The sequence below is a fragment of the Colletotrichum fioriniae genome (genome assembly GCF_027942845.1).
Source record: "Colletotrichum fioriniae strain IMI 355084 chromosome Unknown scaffold_7, whole genome shotgun sequence".
NCBI lineage: Eukaryota > Fungi > Ascomycota > Sordariomycetes > Glomerellales > Glomerellaceae > Colletotrichum > Colletotrichum fioriniae.
This window is the reverse complement of record NW_027076843.1, coordinates 347,319-372,996: the sequence shown is the minus strand read 5'-3', so window position 1 is coordinate 372,996 and position 25,678 is coordinate 347,319. Positions and strand designations below refer to the sequence as shown.

The window sequence follows — 25,678 nt, the reverse complement described above, 5'->3', positions numbered from 1 at the left end:
TGTGACGCCGGAGAGACGTGTGCGGGAAATAAGAAGTGCAATAACGGTAGCAGTGGCGGCGGTGGTGGGGAGGAGGAGGAGGAGGAAGCCAGTGTGCAGCCGGCCAGACACCCTGCGGCACTGGATGTATGCCGGCCGGGGAGGTCTGCTGCGAAACATACTTCTGCAATGCCGGCCTGACTTGTGTCGGGGACAAGAAGTGTCGGAACCCCAACGGTGGAGGCGGCGGCGGAGGTGGAGGTGGTGATGATGATACAAGCGCGACATCCAGTCTACTTGCGACGATACCTGGGGGTTCAGCGGGAACTACATCTCTGAGAGACTTCCCACAGCCTACGCAGACACTTGATGGTGGCGATGATGGGCCGACATCATCTTCAAGATCTTCGTCTTCGACAACAAAGACAACGACAACTAGCGTAGCGCCGACGTCAACATCTGCCCAAGGTGCCGCGATTTTGGGAAGAAGTCTCGACGGCTCCGTCTTGGTTGCGGGCCTCCTCGTTGCAGCGCCCCTGGTGATCTGAAAGTAGTCAGAAATGGTACATACCCGAATATTAAATAAGCGAAAGAGTAACACAACTGTGATTGAACATCATAGGGATCAGTCTTTAATTTGAATCATATTCCCCTAATCATGTATCGCTCCCATACGCCTAGAAAATCCCGGTGAACGCCAAACTTTTTCGAGCCCATGTTGATGCTAGAAACGTCCAGGCGCCATGTGTAGTGCTACCCAAGCAATGCTGCCTACGCCCGAAAATGTGTCATCATAGTCCTACAGATACCTGGGCCTCATCCACTCAAGATTACGAATACTCAGGTTGAGCCCGTTGCTGGCCCACCACTTCCGTACTGGCTCTTGATCGCCGATGCTGTCCTCTAGGGCCTCTTCGATATCGCAGGTTCGGTATTCGACGCGGTGTTTCCGTCCCTCCATTCCTTCAAGCTCGCCATACGCAAACTTGCGCCACCACTCCAGAACCCCAATGTGCTGATGGATCGTGGGTTGAACGAGGACCTCGCCGTCGAAAGCAAGCTTGTCGTCGCCCTTAAGCTTCCTCCAGAGTTCGAGAACGCCGACTTGGCCCCATCGTGAAGCGATCTTTGCTACGCCATCTCCATTGGCAACAGGAATGCCAGAGGCCACCCACCAACGTATGACGTCAACCTGGCCGTGCTGAGCGGCCCACAACAGCGACTTTCCAGGTCTAAGCACGATATTCTCGTCCTGGGCAGCGGCATCACGCCACCATTCGAGCACGAGAAGGTGACCTTTTCCACTGGCCTGCTCAAGGGCAGCCTCGGTGAAGCGGAGTGGTAAGCCAGAGCGCCGCCACCACCAGTCCAAGCTCTGTATGTGGCCGTTTTTGGACGCGCCGTCGAGGGCTTCGGCATCATAGCACTGTTGGTGGCGACCACGGAAATATCGGCTCTCCTTCCAGTAATCAAGAACGTCGGGGCGTCCGAAGTATGCCGAAGCCTTAGTCGCGAGGACCTTCCCGTCGAAAGCCTGGAAGAGATCAGGGCGGTTGGCCTCCATCCAGGTTAGCACTTCGATCAGCGAGAAGCGGATAAGAAGCTTAATGACGAGTGCTGGGAGTTCGTGGAAGGTAGGCGGCGACTGAAGCAGCTTTTTGCAAATAGAGGTTGAGTCGCAAGTAAGTACGAGCCACTCCAATTCGTGCTCGTAGACCTTGACCGGATCGTTGGGGTTCCTGGGTTGTAGCTTCCAAGGATATGGCATGGGCAGGTTGGTGAAAATCCCTAACGCCTGCGCCAACTCCCAGTCGTCGGCAAAGTCGAGAATAATAGTCCAGATCTCCGGCGGCAAATTGGAGTATACTCGCGGATCACCCGAAGCGAGGTAACCGAGATGGGTGACGACGTCAACATCACGACCTAGGCCGAGCAAGTCGGCTTGGTTCTTGATGATGCTCAACACGTCGTTGAAACCGTTCCAATTGACAATTCGCTTAGGGTGTTTGTGGGCGCTGTCGTAGTGCCAGAGAATAGGTGGCATAGCTCGCACCCAAGGCCATTTGCTGTTAATTTTGTTCAACTGCCTTTTCGTGACCGGGTTCTCCCACATGTGCGTGCTCATTCCAGGGACGAGGAGCACCTTTTTCGCTGTGTCCCAGCCACGAAGGACCTCAAGAAGAAAAGTATCCGCGATCCCCACCATCATCTTGGCGATGTTGTCGGCATCGATGGGGGCGAGAACCAGAAGATCAGCCCACTCGACCAGCTCGAAAGCTTGCTGGCGGTAGAATTCGATATCGTCAACGTCTGCTTCGGAGCCGGCACGCGACGGACCGAGCGGCAGTGTCATGGATCGGTTCTGCATAGTGATGACAGTCTGGCTTAAGCGTGGAACGGCGTCGTCGACGATGGCGCGCATCTCAATGGCCGAACTCTTGGAGAGGCGGACGACGAGAGCCTGTGCCCATGATATGTCGCGAGGCCCATTGGCGGCCACTAGAAGGTGAAGCTTTCGGTCGCGCGGCTTGAAATGGAGTGACGAGGAGGAGGAGGCGCTCCTCGTTATTCGGAGCGGCAAGGGGTCGGGGGGATCCATCGTGTCATGCTTTGGGGGCGCTGGGGATGGTTCGTGTTGATCGAGGCGGTATCGTCGGCCTTTAGATTATTGAAATCGGGTCGATCGTCGGCGTCTAAGGGTCGAGAGGCAATAAACGCGGTCGTAGATAGCAAAGGTCCTGATTCACCACCTTCTAGCGTGGTTGTGATCGGGGGCGGGCGTCGAGATGATAAGGTCCAAAGACGAACTTTGGGCGTGAGTCGAGTTGCCAAGGAGTTGGTCGTTGTCGCGAGTCGGTGAAGAAGGTCAGAAGTCGTTGATCGGCGGTCGTAGATAGCAGGGCTGTTGTCAAATCTCGGGGACAGGAGTGGTCTAGTGGATTTGTGATTTATCGGCGGTTGGTGGTGTGTTGTCCGTGACAGCGTTTGCGGTGTGTGCAACGTCGCGTTGGGTAGGTCTGCAGTAGTGGTAGTCCAGCAATTATCCGGGGTCCGTACGACTAGGTACTGACTGCGTAGTGGTGAATCAGGCCAGGCGGGAGTGCTTGTGTAGCGTGTGCAGGTAGGTATCCGATCCGCAGAGCAGCGAAAGGTAGCGTGAGGTCGCTCGCAAGTCAGATCAGCGAATAATAGGTTGGAGTCTTGGAGAGAGTCGTGGCTGGCAGGTGGGAAGAATTGGACATGGATAGGTCGCAATATGTGGCATCACCATGACATGGGTGCGAATTCCTTAATTCCACTCTCGGGACGAGGTGCATGCGATGACCGACCGACAGAGTGACGAGGGGGAGAGGGGAACGTAATTGGCACGTTGGGTGGTCCTCGCTTCGTCGGTGACCGGGAACAAGCTGGGCTTGTTTGTCGATGGTGTTAGTATCGTTCGGTGTCGCTGGGCTCTGATTTCGATCTAGGCTACGATGATTCGTCGGGAGATAAGGCGGCGAAGCGAACTGGATGCGAGAGAAGGGAGAAAAAAAAAAGTCCGGGCTTGTTCCTTGGGACGACGAGAATGCGAGCAGTGGTGGCGGCAGGCGAGAAGAGACGCAGAGACGCAGATGGGGGTTTTCGGGAAGACCAGGACGAAGGAGTGGGGACTTCCTGCAGGGCAGAATGGAAGGGGGGGCAGACGGAAGAAAATCAAGGGGTTGCCGACAGGGAAGAGTCGAGTAAATGCAGATTGAGAGGGGAGAAGGAATCTTCGTTTGCTGGAGATGGAAGCGGTCCACGTTCACGACTGCGACTACGACTCCGTGGAAAGGGAAGACACCAGGAGAAAAAAAGAGGAGAGACTCAGACGGTGACGGTGACATTTGTGGAGACCTTGCGGGCGGAAAGTCTGCCGTTCTTTCTTTCCAAATTCTTCCTTCTGTCACTTGTGAGACCGGCACCTCTCTTGCCTCTTGCCTCCAGTACCTTAAGGTAGTGTAAGACCTGACGTGCGACGAGGAGGCGTCGGTGAGCAACAATTACCTAATCTGCCCCGCCTTTTCTGTGCTTATCCCACGCTCCTTCCTTAAGGCCTTAAGGTACTGTGTAAGGTACCAACCACAACATGGGCGGGCGGACACTTTTTTTTTTTCTCTTTCGCAGGAGCCAGACTGAGCCTCTGAGGTCCGCCTTCCTCAGCAAACTCCCCCGCCTCTACGTCACTGGCGCTCCTGCCTCCTGAGACAGTTTGACCTGTGACGGCAGGTCCAGAAATGCAAGCGACCCTTCCTTCCCTTTCAAAGGAAATTCTCCGCAGGTTGTTGCGATTGCCGAATTAACTTCCAGTCTCGCTCGGACCGTTATCTCCTTGGTATTCCAGGTTCCTCAAGACAGCTCTCATTCTGAGACTCGTTCTGAGACTCATTCGCATTCTCACCTCATCGCTCATTTCCAGACACGATACTTGAGTTCATCACATCGCCGCTGCAAGCAACTCATGAATCACCATCAGTCATCTCAACCTCCCTGATCGACTGCTGTCAGCTTGCCAAACGCAGCCATCGGACCGGCTCATCCTGGCTGCCACAAGGCAAACCCCAAGACTTCCAATGTGAATCTTGAGAATAGGCCCCCCTGTTTTGCATCTCCGACTCCCATCTGCTAAGTTTAGCGCAATCCGGCCTTGCCCCGCAGGGTCCTCCGTGTCATCGGCGCCGGATCCCCACCCAAACGGCGATTAAGTGTGAATTTCATCCCGACTTTTGGCTTTTTACTCAGGAGCCCCTCCAAGCGAGACCCCGGTCAACACCCCAGGGCCGGAGAGAATTCCTTATTGATCCATCAAAGATAAAGCATGCTGACATAATTCAACCAAGTCGCAGTACCTTGAGCCGCGCCTAGAAGTACGTCTCTTTGCATTCCCTACGGAGTAACAGGAACTTTTGTTGTCGGATCCTGCCGAGAATGCAGCATGCATGCTCTAGTGCTTTATTTCCCGTTGATACGAAGTATTGCTTCCGAAATTTTTGAAAGACCCACGTCCCGTTGAGCAACCTCTGCTCATCAAGGTGATAATGAATGAGCCTTAGTTTTGGCAGAAATGATGGCGTGTGCGCTTTCGATGCACCTTAGAGACGCTTTAGTTCTAGGTATACGCCGCCAACACCTCAATGAAGAATATTGCCTCTCTATGCTATTGAGGCAATTCGCGGCTACATTGGAGTACGGGTACATATTTCTGATTCGCTCATTGGTAGAGTTAAGCTTCTCTTATATACCCTCAAGCTAATGAACTCTAATCTTGGCACACACCTCATCCTCGTTCTCGGTCAACTACCACAGGCCAACCATGGTGTACGCATTAGTCTAACAATTTGCAACCTTCCTTCGCTACACCTTCTACTGAGTAGACTAGATATGATGTGATTGGGAGGAACCCTGGTGCGCCAGAACGACTGTTGTCGATAATTGCAAGCAGAGCTACTGGACATGAATCCCTCATCCCGTTTCATCTAGAATTAGGGATGAAGAGCACTTTTGGCCATGATGGCTAGGTTCTTAGGTACATGTCAGCTACGAGGGCCATTGGACTTTTTCCACTTCCACACACGAGTAAAGGAAGCCGCATCACAGAGCTCGATAGATGTGGATATTCCAGGCATCCGTAGGTCACCGCCTCCGTGCTTAGCCAACAAGCCCACTTTACGGACTCATAAATCACCGGCAACAACTTGATGGAACGTCACTTCGTAATCTGGACGCTGTTTTCAAGGGACTACTTACAAAACGGTTATATATCTCCCAGTTTTTCTTAGAGTGCGCAGGTTGACTCTTTCATTATCATCAACTCTATTCTTTAGCTTTACGTCGGGTTTTGCTGCCAACAAAATTGAATCCGAAATCAGAATGTTGTACCATTTATTCTTTCAGGTTTTTTTCATGGCCAGTGCCATCACTGCCGCCAGTGGTACCTCTGCCGTCCCTTTCACCTGGCCCCTCCGCAAGGATCCATGTCCGATTTCGAGTATAATTTACGCTACGGATGCGACTTCATGACATGGTGCGGAGGCTTTGATGGCGGATGCGAAGCCGAGGTATTTACAATCTACTATACCCCATAGAGTTGCTGGGCACTTTCTGATACATATGTGTGATCTTAGTGCCTGCGTCAAGGAAAAGAAGGCTGGACTTGCACTAGTCCCAATTGCGAGTGTCTTTGCGAGTAGAGCACTTGCTATTTGGTCTCCAGAGGGACATGCACAAGTGGTACCGCCAGTGGCTAGATGCCATGCAGTTCCCGGTACAAATCTTAGTTGAGATCCAATGCTCGGATAATGTCATAGTAATCGTTAGGTCGATTTAAATAGCGTTAGGCAGATAGCTACGAGAAAATCCATGCAGTAACATCTTAAGAGGCCAAGACTGCTCCGCAAAACAACGCGAAACGACCTCAGACTTCCCCTACCTTGGCCAGCCTAAAGATCTGGGTTACGAAAGCAGCGTCCGTTGTTGGGATCAGCTCTGTAAGGATTCATGTCAGCTTACTGATTTGATCCAAGCTTTTTGAGATGTAATAACGCTTACATGTACTCCCAGTTGCCGTACGCCGTTTTTCCCCCTTGGGCACACTTTGCTTCCTTGGAAAAGCCATTCACGCATTCAGGTCCATGAATAGTACGCGTTGCACCACTGCCAAAATACTGCAAAGCGTCAGACACAAGAAGTAAAAGCTACAGATTAGAAGTTGATACCTTCAGCTCAAAGTCCCACTTGATGCCATTCTTGTCATGCACGCAAATCCGTCGAAACTCGCCCTTGTTGTAGAGGCCTGTGAGCAAGCTACAGACGACGCCGAGATCGAGGACGTTGTTGTCATTGGCGTAGCCTGTTCGGGGTCCTTATTTGAAACATTCCCCAAGGACCGAGGAGGGTCCAGCGAGGAGAGTTAGAGGGAGGATGTGGATGAGATGCATCTTACTAAGGACTGAAGAAAGGGGCCGTTTTGTTCTAGGACTCGTCGGTGAATGAGTCTTGGGGATGGCGATTCCTCCTATAACAGCAGACCGAGTACTTATAAACAATCGCTGCACATCCAGGAAAGTGATGATATGCGCATGGAGAGCGGCCATGGAGGCGAAGAGAAGTTTTCGGCTCATCAATCGGAAGCGAGCAATTATGGCCCTCGTGTCCATTGCTTAGGTGCCGATCTCTCGTATCAAAATTAACATGGACTGCCATTCATTCCTCGCTATGAAGCAGATAGCAAACGCAAACTTTGCTGGTCTGTCGGATGACAAAGCCCAGAATAGGTGTACAAATTGCTCGATGACACGATTAGACATGCCCGGGCTGCTTATGTTCGCGCGGTTTGCATCATGAACCATTGTTACCATACCATTACCCCTACATGCACCCTTACCTCGTTGTATCACCGCTCTGAAAGACAGCATCTCATCACATGAGTGTGAAATCCTGACTTGTGTTACATTTGCAATCTTATCAATTGTGTTGTGTTTCCAGGGTGGCAAACGGTACACCATACATTATAGGCAACGGGTCGAGGAAGCAAACATTGCGCCAGTAAACTTTGAAGCTCAAGCACCTAGCTGCGATCTTCAGACCCCGATGTTCACAACAGAATCCGTTTAGCTGCAAAGTAGGCCATCGTCGCGTTCTCAAACTGCGATCAATCTTTGCTTTTCTTGTGATCTTGATTTCTGTCGAGGCCGCGATTGCCTTCCCTGTCCCCCTTGTTACCTCAGTACCAAGAAGCGAAACATGTTGCCGCGAGGCGAAGCATTATCTAAAATGCAGACAGGACTCTCGTCTATCATTAAATTTGATCAATCCCCGCTGAGTAAAACATTGGAAAGACTCCTATGCCAACCAACGTTATTCTTGGCTCTTGATCACTATTTCTATCCTTCAAAACCTTGGCTACTTCGACAAAATGAGGGTTTCAGCACTTTCTCACCTTCTTGTACTCGCTGTCTGGGCTGCCTTCTCCTTCTGTGCTGTTCTGGTAAAGAATGCTGGCGAGATAGACGACACCTTCAGAGGTGGTTCACATTCAGTGGCAAGTCCTATCGAGGAACGCTCAGTTCTTGTCGAGGATAGCCTGAAATAAGGTAGAGCCGAGGGAAATGATAGGGTAACCCCTGCAAGGTAAAACCATATCAAAAATCAAGTATAAGCCAAGTCACTGAAACTTCACGAAAAAGTGCCATGCATCGTATTCGGAAAGGAACTGTCACGAAAGGCCTAGCTTCACGGAACGATGATGATGATGATCTTGCTCCGACAGAAACAAACCTGTACGCTCTTTGTATGGAGCTTTGTAGGCAAGATTATGCTCAGGCCGGTTTTGTCCATTGGGACTTGTAAGTCTCACGATCCTTCTAACTCGGCTAGTGATACACGTCACCAGAAGCTAATTTGAAACCAAACAGCTGTATCACCAGATGCAATATGAGCTTTCATCAGGACAGAAGTCATGATCTGAACATGAACTATATAAGGAGATATGGGATTGCTAGATTCGCATCTCTGGCTGCGATTAGACCACTTATGGCGGCAGCGAAAAATTGGTGAAGGAATGACGGGTTGCCAGTTGTTGCCGCCTTTTGTGACGCTTCGGACATGGTTTGGTGGATTACGAAATGGCTAGCCGGGCTTGATTCCATAGAAACGGTTCCTCGCAAATTTATGATTGCACACTCTCTGATCATCACTTCAACCACTTAGCCAGCCGCCGCTAGAATCGTCTGCCAGCAATGCGTGTGTCGATACCTACGCGTGATAGCTTCTCTCTCTGGCCAAAGGACTGCGCCATGCTTCCGTGAGATCAATTCAAGCACAATCTTCTCAAAATCGTCCCAGCGTCCCGTAGTATGCGTGATCTTTGCTCTAACTTTGTTCTGGTCATCCTTATTTGCAGTGTCTTTCACAATCTGGCGTAGTCGACTGACTTGCTCCTTATCGCCAGTCATGAACTCTAGCCGGGTTATCGCGAGTGAGAGAGCTGTATCTCCTGCCTCGATCTTGTCTATTGTTGCATTACGAGGCCAGCTTTCCGCGTCGTAGTATCTTCGGTATCTTTTTGACATTCTGAAGAGTGCTTTTCCCGCCTCTGACAGAGGCCCTGCACCAGCGATAGACTGGAAACGGAGCGCACCACCATGAAGGAGGGTCTTGACAGCAGAAACATCACCTAGCAGTGAGGCCACCATGAGCGGCGATATGCCATCAGGTGTTACCTTATTCGGGTTTACGCCAGACTCGAGAAGCTTTGCAACTGTGTCTCCCACCGCCAGATGAAGAGGCGTTGCGCCATTGACACCTGCAAGTGTTGGATCCGCCCCTAGATCTAAAAGTCGTACCATCAACTCAAGATTACCCGTCATGGCAGTGATCATCAACGGGGTTTCACCGTCACCATTGGGACAGTTCATATCGGGGCCCTTAGCGAAGATGTTATCGAGGGCCTCTGAGATATCAGGATAGTCTTTGCTAATCGGGTCGCAGTAGACTCTACAGGCAAATTGAAACGCTGTTTCTTTCTTTGGGCCATATTGGCGCGATGATCGATGGGGATTTCCGTGCCACATTGCGTCAAAAAGCCGCAAGTCACGCAGACCCATGGCTAGAAAGAATGGAGGAAGGCCGTTATCTGGCGTCGCGATGATGTCAGCCCCCATTTGGGTCAGCGTCACGGCTAGGTGCCTGAACTTCTTTTGGAGACACAGCTGCAAGGGGCTGGAGATTCCCTGGAGACGGGCGCCGTCTGGATCTGCCCCTCGGTCTTTGAGCAGGGTTTCTGCAAGGTCCTCAAATCCATGCTTGATAGCGGTGTGTAAAATGGTGGAACCGTTGCTAAGGGTAGTATCAATGCTGGGGAGGTAGTGTGTAAGAAGCAGCGCAGATTTGATGCATGTGTCTCTTTCCGCCTCTTCCTGACTTTCCTGCTGAAGGAAATGTAGAACTCTTGGTATTCCATGTCGGGCAATGGTACCAAGAGCCACTTCGACGGCAACTGGGTCTTTGAACTGGCAATATTTGTCGCCGGTGCCAAAAGGCAGGCATTCCATTTCGACCAAAAGATTAAGCACCGGTACATCGATGCCCATATGTAGTAGGTACGTGGGGACCAGGAGCCCCGCGTCTTCTCCAGATAGGAAAAACTCGTGGCGTAGACAGTGGTGGTGTAGTTCATCTAGTCTTGAGATAATAGGGTAGGCCTCGGCTGTTGATATTTCCATGTCCACCTTATACTGTTTAATTATGATAATAGTTATCCGAAGGACCTCCTTGACGATGACGGCGTCGGAGCTACCTAATAGATGTCGGAACAATGGTCCGTGACGGTTGTAGAGGGACCATTTCGTTGCATCAGCTACGGATCCTGGAGACCAAGGGAGGCTAGATGAAACGGACGATACAGAACCGGACAGAAGGTTCTCCCAGAGTGAATAAATCAATGGGTCGATAGCCTCGGAGAAACATTTGGTCAGTCTGAGCCAATGTTTGCTGGCATACGGGAGAAATAAATGTATATCGTCTCGTATTTCCGATCGATACTGGTGTAGGTCATAGTTCAATCGCTCCAGATCTACGTTAGAAGCTCTAGCTCGCCTGTCGAGGGACATGATAGAAATGAGTCTCCTTGTCAGGGCGTTTGGACTAAAGATCGAGTTTGCCACAGCACCAGGAATTTTGTCAAACGAGACATTCTGAGCATGTGACAGGCTATTCTCGAATACCCCATAGTTGAGATAAGTGACACAGATGGCCCCGAGTTCAAACTCTGCTTGATGCAGACGAAAGTGGTAAGGAGAAGCTGAAGGCAACGCGGGGGCTCGGACGAGGTGTAACAGGACACTGTGATGAATGAACCTGATGCATGAGTCCTCCTCATCAATCTCCAATAGACTGCCACCATAAGTCGAGGCCAAAGTGAATCCGGAGGGATGTAGAGTCGAAGGACTCCATATCAAGGACCCGGGTTGGACGTTAAGAGCCACACGAAGCTCATCCAGAGAAAGGCATGGGTCTGCTGACGCGATGAGCTGGAAAATTCGTGATCCATACTTCAGGTCTGGGATTCTCAGCATTGCCTGATCAAACGCCTGTGGAAGATTTCGGGGAAGATTGTTGATAATGTCGAGGATGCCAGACTCAGAACGAAGCTCTCGAGTATATTTGGGGCAAATAGCCTCGATTTGTAACGAGAGCCAGAGAAACATGCCCTGAGAACCTGCTAGTAGCTGTTGCTTGACTAGCCCCTCAAGCCTGCTTGATATTGGCCTAATGAGCTTCCAGTTTTCGACCTCAGCCGATATGTAACTTCGCAGGTCTTCGGATCTGTCGACACTCTCGAAAGAAATAGTTTGGTGGATACCAATTGACGATACTGCAACGGATTTGCATCTAGATGTGGGTCGGGAAGAGCAGCATAGTTTGACTCGTCTGAATTGCATAAGTCGATAAAGTTGACCAAAAACTGATTCCACCTCTTCCAAAGGAGCTTCGTCCAGGCCATCTAGGACAAGTACACATTGCCAGGCTGATGGCGTGATTGAGAGCAAGAGGTCAATGCAAAATTCGGCGTGAAATACTTGATGCTTCATTTCGTGTTCATCTAAGAAATTGTCTAGGAAGCGGGCCAGGGTCGGAGTTCTCAAAACTTGGTGTACGATGCTGCCGAGGATATTGTGGTCTTGCCAGGTTGTTTGATTGCTGTTCTTGCAAAAGAAGAACGCTACAGATTGGAGTCTCCTTGAATCCGGCGTAGCTAAATAATTATGGCTGGTCAGCTTCTTCGAGAATAAGGAATCGGCAGTGGAACGGGACCAAGCCATGTAAAGAGTACGTGGATATGTAAACGACAGGGAAAGTGATTGACTGACTCTCGCTAGGGTCCTGATGTGCCATCAAACGATCTGCCACCACGGAGGCCATGGTGACAGTCTTTCCAGATCCCAAGTTGCCTTGAAGCCACAATGTTGCTGAAGTCTTTGTGCTAAGCCATTCTTGATAGCTTTTGTCGTTGAAAATCCAACAAGAGGTCCCCTTTTTTCTCTCCCTCGTCCAAATGGACTCGAACTCCTTCTGATTGGGGGCCAAGGCCTCGAAAAGCCGATGCGCACGCGTTTCTCGGTCCCGATTGGCGGCATCCCGCGAGATCATAACCTGAAACCGGCTGATTCTTTCGACTGAAGACGAGTTGCCTTCAACGTTGGCTTTTGCAACGAGTACCGCTACCCGATTTTCGATCAACTGACCCCATGACCGCAAGTCGTCTTCCAGTGGTTTGAAGACTGAGTCAAAGGTGGAAGTGAATGACGTCGCAAGCTGAGACGCAAATGATTTATGGGCGTCGATGGTGATCTTTTTGCATATTTTGATGAAAACGATGACATACTCGCACATGTACGCCTGAGTCTGACGACAAGTGGGAAACAGCAAAGCGAAATCCTTGTGAAGAGAAGATGATTTACCAATCCTCATTAGAAGAGTTGAAACTTTATCGAAATACGACAAAAAGCTTAGCGATATCTACGATTCCCGTCAGCTGCCCCAATTTTGAGATGACAACATGCAATGAACTAGTTCGGAAGAAGATTTGAAGTCAATACCTCGAGAGTCATCCTGACCGTGGCCCAAACCCCAGACGCTAAGAGGTTCTGGGCGCCTCCAACAAGGACGTCGCCAATAGGGGCAAATTGACGAATTCTCTCCAGAATAGTGACGAGACGGGTGGCGTTCGGCCTCCAAGACCGGTGGCGGCGTGCTCCATCTCGATTAATCTCTTCGGTCAATTGCAAAACCTCCATGGCGTTTGGTGGGCTTCTTGTCTGCAAGTTTTTGAAGCGGATGTGAGATTCATTTGGATGGCGCTTGAGAGAAACGCTGAATTCCGAAATAGTTTGAGCCAGACGAATCTCAGGTTTCAGTTTCCCTACGGTCGCTACCGCCGTAGAAATGTTCTCCATTCTTCGAGTTTTAGATTCATTCCAAGAGTTGATCAGGCAGTGGTGTAGAGACTGAAGCTTCCAAGGTGGAAAATTGGCAGTTCAGCGTAGACTGAAAAAGTCCTGAGAGAGCTTGAAGGTTGGACAAGCGTAAGCAACACGGAAGGTCTCTTGTCTCGTGGTGAGCTGGTCAGACCGAGCCGTAGGACTGCTTAGGTGGCAGTGCCTCAATGCGACCGCTGTGTAACTGTATCGAGGCCTTCATTCCAACTCATTGGCTGTCCAAAATATCGACCAGTGAGCTTTGAAGGATGCATGCAGCTCATAAGACAGCGGGCGCTAGGGGTGGCTAGGCATCCATGAAGTCTAAGGCGTCGTGCTTGTCTTCCCGGACGCACAGTTGTTCAACCCGGTCAAGCCGGCTTGGCTCCCAGGCGTTGACTGTATCGTTCGCCTTGAGGCAGAGGGTGGTCGTAAAACTTTCGACCCAGGTATGTGATAAGAATCGACGCGCGAGATTCGTTCTATTGATAGGCTGAGAAAAAGCGATAGAACAAATCAGTCCCCAGCAAACACCGCATGCTATGCATATAGATAGTACAAGTGAGTCCGCAAATCTTGAGTGCCGCCCTTGGCACTAATCTGAATCATCGCTATTACTTTTTTCCACCCAATTCTGAGCCCTCGATGCAAATTTAGAGATACCCAAGACCAAAACGCCGGCGAGGAGTGCAGAAGTTGCGGCTAAGGAGAGATCAGTATGCGAGTAAAAGGATGAGAATTGTCTTGAGGGACTTACTGATAGTAAAAGACCAGCCGACTCCAATGGCGTCGATCATTGGTACCAGACCACCAACGCTGCCAGCTCCGAAACTGTACTGAACGATGTATTTACTACTGATGACAGCTGTTCTGCGTTCCGGCATTGCCTCTGATGAAATGTGTCAGTCCAGGTTCAATCATCGAAGACGCAACAAGATGCCATGGAAGGTTTACCGGCGGAATATGTGTTTAGACCGCTAAAAGACCACATGAGGCCGAGGCCCTCAAAGAAGCAGCTGATGATGGGCAAAGCGATCCCGCCAACCTCCTTTTGTACACTCCACCCATAGATCAGAGTACCGGCAGGGAGAACGAAGAAGATTGCTGGCAAGCTGCTCTTGAGTCTATCCTGGGGCAAACGGAGACCATTACGTTTCCGGATGTATCGCTTGACAGTGTGGTCTGAGACTCTACCACCAATCGTGCTTCCCATGAGAAAGCCCGCTCCGGGAGCAAGATAGAAAAGTCCACTGATCAGAGGCGTAGTCAGGCCGAACCGAGGGTTGATGACTCGTCGTATGGAACTCAGAAGACCATATTGGTTGAATCCCAGGAGTCCACAGGCAAAGTTCTGCGAAAAATATCAGAATACGGGCTAGAGTCGAGTTGAGGAAAGGGGAAAGAGCAACTCACGGCTGCAACGATGTTGGGATACCTGAACTGGCGGAGAACACCCATCGGGTTGAACGCGTGGGCCAAGTCACCCAAAGACCGAATAGGAGCTCGTTCTGCGACAGCGATCTTGAGATGCGCCAGTTGACTCGCTTTTGGCACGAAGAAGAAGGCCATGATGAGACCGAGTAAGGTCATACCAGCCTGAACCCCATAGATGACTCGCCAACTGGTGAAGGTCACGATGACGGCTCCCGTCAACGGCGCTGAAAGATCATCAGTTTCAGGCGCTTGGGCACAATGCTAAAGTAGTTAATCAACGTACCAATTGCGTTTGCCGCCACGCAGCTGCCTAAGAAACAGCCCACTGCAGTCCCGCGAGTTGTCTAAAAAGCAGTTAGGCTCAATATGCTGGAAAGATCTGGCTCTATACCCAACTCACAGGCTCAAAGATATCTGCCAAGATGGTTTGACCGGCAACTAGAAAGAATGGGCCGGTGGTTCCTCCGATGACCCAAATCGCCGTGAAGCAGGCAAAGCTATTTGAGAGCGCCGAGCCTATCGAACACAAGGTCAAAAGGCAGTTAGCCACGAGGTAAGTCGTTCTGCGACCAAGGATGTTACTCGTCGGCAGCCATATCAAGGCAGACATAGCCATGGCAATGAAGACGCCAGCATTAGCTGTAGTGATGGCATGCGTTGAGACGTTGAAGTCGGCAGCAACCTCGGACGTCGCTGTCAAGATGGAGCTACCGGAGAAGGTGACAGGCAAGGCCATCCAGCAAACCACCGCAAGCGTAACCCATTTCTTCCATGTTGGCATCGCCATCACCTCGTCATCTGCTGCGGCCACGGGCCGAAGAGGGGCGGCGGCGGCCGGAATGGGGCCGGTAAGCGGATCGGGGCTGAGTTGAGGGATCATAACAGCGGCGGTCAAGTCGTCCGGCTTTTCGGCATCTGGGGAACCCATGGCGAGGTAAGTCTCATTAAAGATCGGAAAGCAAGCTGATATCTAAGCTATAGTATCGTCAAAGGATGAATACCGCCTCGGGGAGTCTTCCGAATGTATATAGTCGAGAACTCCTGCAGCTCTCCGCCCGTCGGAGGTACGCCTTCGGCAGGCGAATTTTCTTCCATTTTTTCACTACACCTTCTCTGACTCAAATGTTTCGTTAAGTGGGCCTTGTAGGGCGACGTGATGCACGCATGGGCGACGTGATCAAGGCCAGCCCGGATTTGTAACGGAAATGCGAGTGAAATAGGGCACCAGTGGTTGGTTGTCTGGTCTGAGTAGTCGGCAACATGGCATGAAGCCGGCTTGAGAAACTGGTTAAACCCCTGGACAGTTTGTGGGGTAAGGATCGTGACGGAAAACTCGGCAAAACTCACATTACGCCGATAATGTGGAGAAATCGCAGTCTTTTCTCGGCGTATTACGCGATTTACGCCGAACTATCTCGGCTGGGCTAGAGCTTTCTCCCCCAAATCTCTAGCTGTGACGACAAAGAAACCTTTACCAAACTAGTGCTGATGAGTTTCACGCAGCGGTAATATTTTAGAAATACGTCACAAGTCATTGCAACTTTGGAAGGTGAATGGGCGTCTTCAAATATCCCTTGCGCCCCTCGGTATCCCTACACGTTTCCCGAAAGCAACGGACCTCACGAGGGCAATATCCTAATCCGGCATACCGGTCGACCACCATGACATCGGAAGGCGACGCGTCCAGTGCGGAGGATAGGGTTGCTCTGAGATCCGCTCCGGTATCCTCATCGGCTTCATCACGACCAAAGACCAAACCTACCGCGTGAGTAATACAACTTATCGCGCCGCAAAGCTGCGGAAGGTTTTCTGGTGGTTAACAACGGCGACTCCGCCATGGTAGGTGTCGTAGGTGTCACTCGCGCAAAGTGAGATGTTCCGGTGGTCAACCGTGTGAGAATTGTCGCCAAGCAAGCAAGGGTGCAGAATGCACATACCCTCGGCGCAACCGTATGGTAAAAGTCAGCCAGCGGTAGGTTAGAACCAGAGATGTTCACACTTCGGGCTCGCGTCTCTAAGAGCGACTGGTTATCAGACTAACTCGATTTCCCACAGCTATATCGATGACCTCATTGCCGAAAACCAACGGTTGAAGAGCAACAGCGGCATTGGAAGTCAACCTCGGGCAGCCAATCTGCTCCCAGATCTCGCAGTCGTTGCCCCGGTAAAGGAGACAACAGACAATAATGCAACTGCCATCCCAGCGCCATCGCTTGATGAGCGACCATGGTTCTTCGACATGAATATTCCGCACACGCCAATCCTCATCGGCGAGGCCTCAGACGCTGCATTCGCGACCCGCTTCCGCCAAGCAATCTCATCAGCCGAGAGTAGTCACATCCCGCGGGTGAACTATGCCACAGATGAGAGGCTGCTCGCTCTGTCTGATACAGACTGCCCTTGGCCTAGTCCGGCAAGAGCACGTTTTCTCGTCGGGGTTGCCCTGAGATATGTCAGCCGCTGCTACCATATTATTCGCAAGAGCTCAATTTTGGATGCCTTGGAACAGACACTCCAGAACCCTGCTGAAAGCGATTCACTTCTCAAGAGTAAGCTGTGGGCAATGTTTGCTATCGGCGCCATGTACTCGACCCGGTCTGCCACGTCGGAAAAGCACTTCCCTGGCATGGGGTACTTTGCACGGGCAACTCGCATCCTTCGCATCGTGAGCGAACGACCGAGGATCGATGTTGTCGAGTTGAGATTATTGCTAGTAAGATCGCTTCGATAATTGATTATTTCCGATCGTCTCTAACGTTTTGACAGTCTTTCTACTCTCTTGCACTGAACCGGCGACATACCGCCTACACCTTTGCCGGCTCCGCGACCAGGCTTGCTGTTGTCATGGGCCTTCATCTCAACGTTCCTGAGACGCAACTCAGAGATGCGGCCGCCCGAGAGCACAGGGTTAGAGTTTGGTGGACAGCATACATCTTTGACAGGATGTGGGCAGCCAAGCTAAGCCACCCAGTTGCCGTCCAAGACATCGATATTGAAGTGAATCTGCCGTCGAATCCAGTTGTCGACGATAACATAGCGGATGACTTTGCCGATGCATCATATTTCGTTGCTAGTGTAAAGCTTGCTGGCTTATTGGGAAAGGTGGTGCCATCCATCTATCGAAGAAGGCTACAAGATACCTCCTTATCCCACAGAGTCCAAGAGGCGTTGAAAGATCTTCGTGGGTGGTCTGCAGAGCTACCGCCGGAGCTTCACATTGACTCGAAGCCTACATCGGAACGAATGCCAAAGCCCATCTCGCTACATCTTAACTTTAACCAGGCAAGTAAAGAAGTGATATTGCCAGACAAGGTGTCACAAAGCTAACTTCGATTCAAGTGCGCTATCAGCACCACCCGCCCGATTCTGCTCCACGTGCTGCGAACGCATGTAGCATCTTGGGGAACACCAGAGACCCCAGAACCACGAGTTCCGGCCACCGCCATGACGCTTGCAGAAACTTGCATACGCTGTGCTCGTCACACCTGCCGACTACTGACAGAATGCTGGATCGATGGGTCATTTGCAACGTTTGACTACTTCTACACGCAGTATCTCTTCTCGGCTGCCACCATCCTCGCTGCATCTAGCCTTCTGAGCGGCAAAGAGAGTCACAATGACAGAGAACAATTTGAAGAAGCAGCTCAGTTCTTGTCTCAGCTGAAGGATAATGGCAACTATGCAGCTGAAGAGTTCTGCCATCACATCGACGCTATGAAGCCCACAATGGCCGCAGCTCATGTACGCCGCGGCGATTTTGCCGTGGCGGGAGATTCGACGGCTTTGCTGAACGACACAACTGCCGCTTTTACGGACACTGCAGTCAACCTCAACCAACCTTTTGCGGAGCAAAACACGACCGCCGGTATGGCGCTCAACGAACCATCTTTGCAGGAGCTACTGGCGCAGCCACTGCTCGACTTGCAGTTCATAGATGCGTCGATCTACAATGATGGGGCTCAGGGGCTTTACTGGCCAGACTTCAGCCCGGAATCATGGACGCCCGAGACGTGGACAGCAACTTGAGTATCAGCCCGATGACAATTAAGCACACGGAGATACACTTGACACGCAGAGTTCGGACTACGAGAAACAATGATTAGGGTTCCAAGCTACGATCATTCTACATATAGACTGCGGACACTGTTCCCCGGCCGATTTTGGTACATATGTTTCATCCCAGTATGGCCAATTCTCAAGTACTTTTTACCAAAACTTGAATGGGATCGCCAGTCTTCCAGCCGCATTCGGCGTCGCACTAGCAGAAGCCGAAGAGCCCGAAGCACCTGATGCCGTGCCGACTTGTGAGCCAGTAGCGGCTGTCGTCGCTTGAGTAGTCGTCGTCACCGTGACCACGTCGGTCGTCGCGGCTGTGGCAGACACGCTTGCACTACCTGTGCATGCCTCTTCGCCAGATACAATGGTGTAGCTGGTGCTGCAGCCCACCCTAGGGCAGGCACTCTTGTCGCAACCGAATGTGAAGGTCTCTGTCGCAGCTGCACTAGGGCAGCCGCATGACTGCGTCAGAGTCGACACGGTCAAGCATTGCGGTGCCTCTCCGGTGCAACTAGGACACAGGGATAGCTCCGTCGCCGTGGGGCACCCTTCTTCTACCACCGTAGGAAGAGGCACCGGGGTAGGGAGAGGAGTCAATGAATCAGTTGGCAGGATCGAGTAAAGAAACGACTCCGAACTTGTTTGGGCAACAATTGGTGCCGCGCTATCAAAGTCAGTAATATGTCTTGATTTCGAATATTGACAGATTCATACACGAAGATGAGAGTTGCTACATGGCTGACCACCTTCATTTTGATTATTCCGAACTTTGCGGATTAAAGATGGAGAAAATGTTGTTTGATCGTATCACTGAATGAAACTCAAAGCGAATTGATGAGAGAAGAAGCCAGTCCCACGGTCAGCCCAGCGCGCTCCAGCTCTTATGAAGTCACGAGCCGGTAACACCACCGGCGATCAACTCCTCCTAACAAGACGGCCGTCATTCGTTCATAATCGTCGGTGTACAAACCACCATCCTTTTTCGGCATTGGGGTCTTGGCTTGCAGGGATGCCATTGCGGAGAGCCCGTATCGACTGGCCACCAGCCTCTTTGATTCTGTACTATTGCAGCACCCTTCAAGGGAAAACACGCAGTTTTGATGCGACCAATCCATCAAAAGCAAGAGTCACACCAGCCGGAACTTAGTCTTTCAAGGCGCTCCTCCTTACGTTTCAGAAGTACGTGGACACATCTAGGGTGCTGATGCCAAGGACTACCAGCCCGCGAATCGTTCATTGTCTTCACCACCTTCCTATAGAGGCACAAATGCATTGGCTCGTGCCCGCGCGAATTATGACGCAGATTGCCAATTGTACTCGCTTGTCCACTTGTGTCAATAGGTATATACTTGATACCCAAACATACATGTACATGCTCGTCTTATTGGCGCTTGTCGGCAATCTTTTCCTCGGACGAGCATCTCTCTCGCGCCAGGTTTCCTCCACTGCCAATCCCTCGAGCCTCAAGGGTAATGTCATGAGCGTTGTGTGGCATCCCATCAATATCTAGTGTTCCTTCTGCGTTGGCTCTCGAAAAGATAATGCCAGGCATGACGGGATAGTCGCCCTCGAGTTTCTTATGGTCAGGAACGAGAACGTTGAACCAGCGGGGCATGATCAGCCCAACAAGGGAGCTGACAAGAACAATGTGCATAAAGGTAAACCCAGCAATATGCAGCGGATCCATCCGGTTCTTGGCGTAGAAGTTTGGGTAGGAAAAGGAGAATATGATCGCAACGATCGGTGCCGTGTTGTACTTAAGAACGAACCCCCAAATAGCCGGGATCTTCCACTGGCCGCCGATGGCGATCGTGGCATTAAGATCTCGGCGCAGTTGATTGCCCTGAAGTCACCAGTAAGCAAGGGAGCCAACACCGTGCAGAGAGAAGCTGAACGCAAGTACGTACAGAGTAGGATGTGAGATACCAAAAGCGTCTCAAATAAGTATTCTTCGAAAAGAATCTGGGTGTGTAGGCTGTAGGGTTGGAAGAAGACAATACTGAAGATATTATGCCGACAATAAACATCCCGAAACCAGTCCCTGCGCCTGCTTCAGGGGATACCGCGTGGGCGATAACGAGGCCGATCACAGTACCTCCAATATAGCCAAAGATATTATACAAGCACCAAGATAGAAGACCACACTGATCAACAACATCGCGGTAGCGGTAGAGCGTGGTCGCACACACAGCCTCACACCATACTATCCAGAAGAGAGCCAAGTAGTTGATCCATGTATCCGCCGCGTCAACGAGAACGTATCCAAACTCTGTGCAGAATGGCAAGGAGATGAGGAAGGAGGCAATAACTATGACGGACGACACGTAAGGCCGGGAGAATTTCTTGCCCCAGTCTGTATCGCAGACCATGGTCACCAAAGTCTCCAGGAGTGCAAACGCTGATCCGAGCCCGAGAATGAAAAGAGTGGCAAAGAAGAGCACGCCCCAGAAGTTTGCACCAGGCATCTCGGCGATGGCCTCCGGATATGTGAGGAATCCGACGACAAAAGTGTTCAGTCTTTCGCTGGTATCCGGGTGCATGCCGAGGTACCCAACGATCCCGAAGACAGACATGGAGCCAATGACCTCGATAAGAGAGTTGGAGATGCAGATAATGAGAGCGTCTTGGACTGCATTCGAGTACTTGGAGTTGTAGGAAGCGTAACTCGTGTAGTATCTGAGACCCATGTCAGTGGAAGTCACTCTTTCAGGGAACTCAAGGAAGCGAGATGTCACCCCATGCCGATTCCAGTGCTGAAAAAGACTTGGCCGCAAGCCTCTTGCCAAATGGTGCCCGAGGCAAGCTTCTCCCCATGCCACTCAGTCCAATATATTCTGATGCCGTCGATGGCATTTGGCAGAGAGCAGCCGCGTCCAATAAGAACGATCATAAGGATGATTGGCATCGCCATTGTGAAGTATACCACTCGGCCAGTAAGTCCGATGCCCTTGAACATACACAGCCAGACAACTGGAATATCATCGAAAGATGTCAGCTGAGACATGAAAGTAAGTTCAGCAAAGCCTTTTACTCACCAAACCATGTAAATAGGTTCCACAAGGTAGTCTCGGTGACCATGCCCATTCCTGGATAAGCCGTGTAGTCTTGGACCGCGTTGCCATCTGCCGTCAAGTTTCCAGCGACAGGTTCCACATTCTGAAGAACGCTGCCTTCGAAGAACTCGGTATTGCGTCCCGTCCATGGAAGTGGGCTGTGAAAAGAGTATCGAAAGTATGTCATTATCCAGGCGATTATCGGAACGTAGTAAATCACAATCGCATAGCCGATATAAACGACACCGAATCCAACACCCTTGGCACGCTTGTTGGCATGATGCCACGCAAGGACGCAGCCTCCTCTGTACGCTTGACCGATGCTGATTTCGAGAAGTAACGTTGGTATGGCCAGACAGGAGAGAGAAATAAGATAGGGAATGAAGAATTGGAGTCCGTGATTGTTGAACACGATTGAGGGGAACCGCAAGAGGTTACCGAGACCGACTGCCCCTCCCATCGCGGCGAAGATGAAGGATATACGCGAGCCCCAAACATCACGGCCGTCTTCGCCTTTGTCGGCACTCGGCGCGAAGAGATTGTAGAGCTTCTTACCGAAGTTGAACATTTTCATCAGAGATGATTAACCTAGGCTAGAAAATGGGGGAGAGTTCACGAAAGCATTGGGGCGGCCATCACGTTCGGTATGATGCCCTCTTATACCTTATGATGCATCCTTCAGCCCCAAGCCAAGCAATTAGGAAGTAAGCCAGAGTTACATCTGAAGACTGCTCTGGGCACTCTCAGTATCCTTCGAACGAAATGCAGAGCAGGGCAATGTGCGCTAATAGCTATCGCGCATGTCGGCACAGCGCTGTGATAGAGGATTGAGGTGGTCGGGGTGCTGGGGCGCACGATAAGCCAGCCAAGTCTCTTGGTTGTCTTGTCTAAGATTACGACCTTCCAAATTCCAACCTGAGCCTAAAGACCTCAAGGTTATCACAAGCTACAAATCTAAATTCGGATTGGATGAGACGCAAAGCCGAGCCGTGGCACACTCACCGGATCTTGACTCTTGAGAAGCCCGGGACCTCCTCGGCTTTCCGGCTGTACGCTGACGTTCGCCCAGCTCGCCGGCGCCATCATCGATTCACCTTGGCTCACGAAAATTACCATTAAACTTGCGAGGAGACTCAGTTTCCCCACACCTTGGCAGACACGCGTCGGTATTAGCGGCCAAGAAATTGATGACAGCCAAAGGTCCACCGAATTCGGCCAATGTACATGCCCAAGATTTTGGGCTGTTAAGCAGACCTATAGAAGAATGTGATGCTGCACCGGATCGTTCATCTAATAGGTCTCAAGACAGTCGCTTTTGATTCGGCAACATCTATGTCGTTGTTCTTATCAGAGCATCGTACGTGGCGATTCTTACTGGGCCCTGCTCAGAGTCGGGTGTTTTCGCAGGTCTTGGGCTTGGAAGTGCTTGGAAGATGGAGAAACTGGAAACAAGCCAAAGACGAAAAAGCCGATCGGTGAAGACAAAACCTGTCTTCTTCAGGGATACCATGATCTTTGTGTGCAAGTGATGTCGTATTCAAGTCCTTCCCCTTGAATGATGCTGCTATCAGCAGTAGGCCCGGGTTCGAGACTCAAACGGGCTGAGACCATCTAATTCCCATAGCCTTTCTACTACAATCGTTCCTTTAAGTTGATACAGCTTAGTCAGATGCAACAAGTGCGTCAAGTCCGTCGGAAGACGGCATGAAACTCCGACCATCTGAAAGTTCAGCTCAATTCATCAAAGCGTCACATAGCTGGTTGCCGAAGTAGGTTGTCCCGGATGGAAGAACAGAATGTAAGCTTTGTTGTGCTTACGAATTGCTATCAGTCTTAGTAATGAGCTCATAGTTGCAGTTGCCCGAAGAAGTAGGAGTAACTCTTGGCGCATTGTCCGAGGCATCTGATGATTCTCACAAAGTAATCGGACTTTGAAACTATAAAAGCAGAACGCTTTCCATCAAGATTTCTTGCTGCTTTCTTAAGTTGTGTCTTTAATACCAACAGCAATTACATCATTTCCTACCCGCCAGTCTCTCCCCACTTTGCCATCAAATTCCAGCAATCAAAATGTCGTCCGTCTCGAAACAGCCCGTCAACCTCGTGTTGGGGGTCGCAAACGTAAGCTGCTCGACCGAATGAAAGATATGTGTACTTTTTTTGAGCAAAGCTAATGTTTGCAGGTCGGAGATTCATCTGCTGATCCCATGGCACGCTACGACACGCCCGACCAAGTGAACGCATTTCTCGACGTCTTTGCTCGACGTGGGTACAACCAGCTTGATACCTCGCGCATGTACTCACCCCAGGCGCCCACAAGCTCGGAGCCCAGACTCGGCGCCGCCAACGCCGGCGAGCGATTCAGCATCGACACCAAGGTCACGTCCAGATCGCCGGGATGTCACAGCAAGGATAAAATTCTGAAAGAGATTGACGAGTCTCTCAAAGCGCTGAGAATCAAGCAGATCAACATTGAATATCTGCACGTGCCCGACCGAACAACACCATTTGAAGAAGCGTGTGAAGCCATGAATCAAGCGATCGGAGAGGGTAAGATCAAGAAATGGGGGATCTCAAACTACTCCGCTGCTGAGGTCCAGCGGTTTGTCGACATTTGCCAAGAACGAGGTCTCGTCAAACCCAGTGTGTACCAGGGTCATTATAATCCGCTCGTGCGAGGCGGGGAGAAGGATTTGTTTCCAGTATTGCGCGAGAGTGGTATCGCCTTCTACGGATATAGCCCCGCCGCGGCTGGGTTCTTTGCCGGCAACCATAAGAAGGTTAAAGCGGGCGGACGATATGATACATCGGTGAGACTTTCCTACTCGTCTCGATTAGATTTCGAGAGACTGACCAAGTATTGTGTGACCTTCAAGATTCCTGTGGGTAGCATATACGCAAAGTTCTATGTCAAAGAATCCATCATGACGGCGACGGAGAAGGCGATCGAAGTCGCGTCTAGATACGGAATCGGCGGCCACGCTGCGGCACTTCGGTGGACGGTATATCACAGCATTCTCAGCAAAGAACACGAAGACTCGGTGATCATTGGAGCGTCGAGCCTCGAGCAGCTGGAGACCAATCTCGACATGATCGAACAAGGACCACTTCCAGAGGATGTGGTGTCTGCTCTCGAGGAGTTGCACGAGCAGATTGCTGACAAAATCCCATACCACATGTAGTTACGATGCGTCAAAGCCTTAAGTAGCTTCATCCAGACTAGTACCAGCGGCTAAGCTCAATAGAGTAGGAGTAGATCTTGGCAATGCTGACTGCATATACCGAGACATCAACTTCACCGCTGACAAATGGCAGTGCTTACCTATTTGTATTTGGCTAGTGACTGTTTTACGACTTTTATATCTTGTTCTCGTTACGATAATATTCGATTCAATAAAGCCAGGCCCTCAAGAAACAAATTGTGTTGCTGCAAAACACTTTCTTTGATATCTGTTACGCTTCCCAGCATGGAGTTCATCGTCATAGTGCATCCTAATCAGAGAAGATCAGCTCGCTTGAAGAAACAGGCCCACGCTCACGCAGCACGGGTGACCCATGCACGATCAAGAAAACGTCAGGCGGCCCGCCATAGCGATCAAGAACCGGACATCAAAATTGACGCTCGGGGTCGATCAAGGAATTTGAGGCAACCAGAGGAGAAGGGAACCAGCCGTCCACAACAAGAGCTCGTCGAATCGCAACATCTGGCTGAGCCTTCGATTCCAAGAACTGTATCTGGCGCATTCGAGCATGAGCCGTTGGCTAGCTTTCTGAAGTCTTCTACAGCCGAAGAAAAAATGCTATTCTTTTACTGTACGTCACAATATACATCTTTCATGCCACTTTTGAAGGCCATGCGAGGCCATTGGCACTGTAAGAGTGCTGAATTCTGACGGTCGTAGATGGTCAAGTTATTGTCCCCAATATGGATTTGCAATGTCCTATTCTGTGCTACCTCGGCGAGAACTTCGATCACATACGGAGGAACTGGTTGCTCTGTGGCTCTACCGACATTGATCTCTTGCAGGGATTCTTGCTTGCAGCCAGCCGCCATATGTCCCTCATTCACGGCGAGCAGTGGGGAAACTGGGCAGCCAAGTATAAGCTTAAGCACATTAGCGACCTACGTCGTGCCCTATCCTCTGACGATATGTCATT

At 50.8% G+C, this 25,678-nt stretch overlaps 7 protein-coding genes across 7 annotated transcripts; 3 read left to right on the top strand and 4 right to left on the bottom strand.

Moving 5' to 3' along the window:
* Positions 1-778: 778 nt before the first annotated feature.
* N0V96_006297 (uncharacterized protein) lies at positions 779-2,578 on the bottom strand (the record flags this gene model as incomplete). Its single annotated transcript, XM_053190845.1, has 1 exon — positions 779-2,578. The coding sequence occupies one exon, from the start codon at positions 2,576-2,578 to the stop codon at positions 779-781; it is 1,800 nt and encodes a 599-aa protein (XP_053051763.1).
* An 11,312-nt stretch (positions 2,579-13,890) lies between these two features.
* N0V96_006296 (uncharacterized protein) lies at positions 13,891-15,339 on the bottom strand (the record flags this gene model as incomplete). The annotated part of the gene is made up of 4 exons (XM_053190847.1): positions 13,891-14,328; positions 14,391-14,635; positions 14,695-14,755; positions 14,812-15,339. 4 exons carry the CDS (start codon positions 15,337-15,339, stop codon positions 13,891-13,893), a joined length of 1,272 nt encoding a protein of 423 aa, XP_053051765.1.
* Positions 15,340-16,363: 1,024 nt separating this feature from the next.
* N0V96_006295 (uncharacterized protein) lies at positions 16,364-17,142 on the top strand (the record flags this gene model as incomplete). Its single annotated transcript, XM_053190848.2, has 2 exons — positions 16,364-16,383; positions 16,467-17,142. 2 exons carry the CDS (start codon positions 16,364-16,366, stop codon positions 17,140-17,142), a joined length of 696 nt encoding a protein of 231 aa, XP_053051766.2.
* A 783-nt stretch (positions 17,143-17,925) lies between these two features.
* On the top strand, positions 17,926-18,437 carry N0V96_006294 (uncharacterized protein; the record flags this gene model as incomplete). The annotated part of the gene is made up of 2 exons (XM_065757673.1): positions 17,926-17,929; positions 18,055-18,437. The coding sequence occupies 2 exons, from the start codon at positions 17,926-17,928 to the stop codon at positions 18,435-18,437; spliced, it is 387 nt and encodes a 128-aa protein (XP_065613590.1).
* Positions 18,438-19,848: 1,411 nt separating this feature from the next.
* On the bottom strand, positions 19,849-21,154 carry N0V96_006293 (uncharacterized protein; the record flags this gene model as incomplete). The annotated part of the gene is made up of 2 exons (XM_065757672.1): positions 19,849-20,310; positions 20,531-21,154. The coding sequence occupies 2 exons, from the start codon at positions 21,152-21,154 to the stop codon at positions 19,849-19,851; spliced, it is 1,086 nt and encodes a 361-aa protein (XP_065613589.1).
* Positions 21,155-21,494: 340 nt separating this feature from the next.
* Positions 21,495-22,088, bottom strand: N0V96_006292 (uncharacterized protein; the record flags this gene model as incomplete). The annotated part of the gene is made up of 1 exon (XM_065757671.1): positions 21,495-22,088. The coding sequence occupies one exon, from the start codon at positions 22,086-22,088 to the stop codon at positions 21,495-21,497; it is 594 nt and encodes a 197-aa protein (XP_065613588.1).
* Positions 22,089-23,590: 1,502 nt separating this feature from the next.
* On the top strand, positions 23,591-24,702 carry N0V96_006291 (uncharacterized protein; the record flags this gene model as incomplete). The annotated part of the gene is made up of 2 exons (XM_053190850.1): positions 23,591-23,641; positions 23,704-24,702. 2 exons carry the CDS (start codon positions 23,591-23,593, stop codon positions 24,700-24,702), a joined length of 1,050 nt encoding a protein of 349 aa, XP_053051768.1.
* Positions 24,703-25,678: the final 976 nt, after the last annotated feature.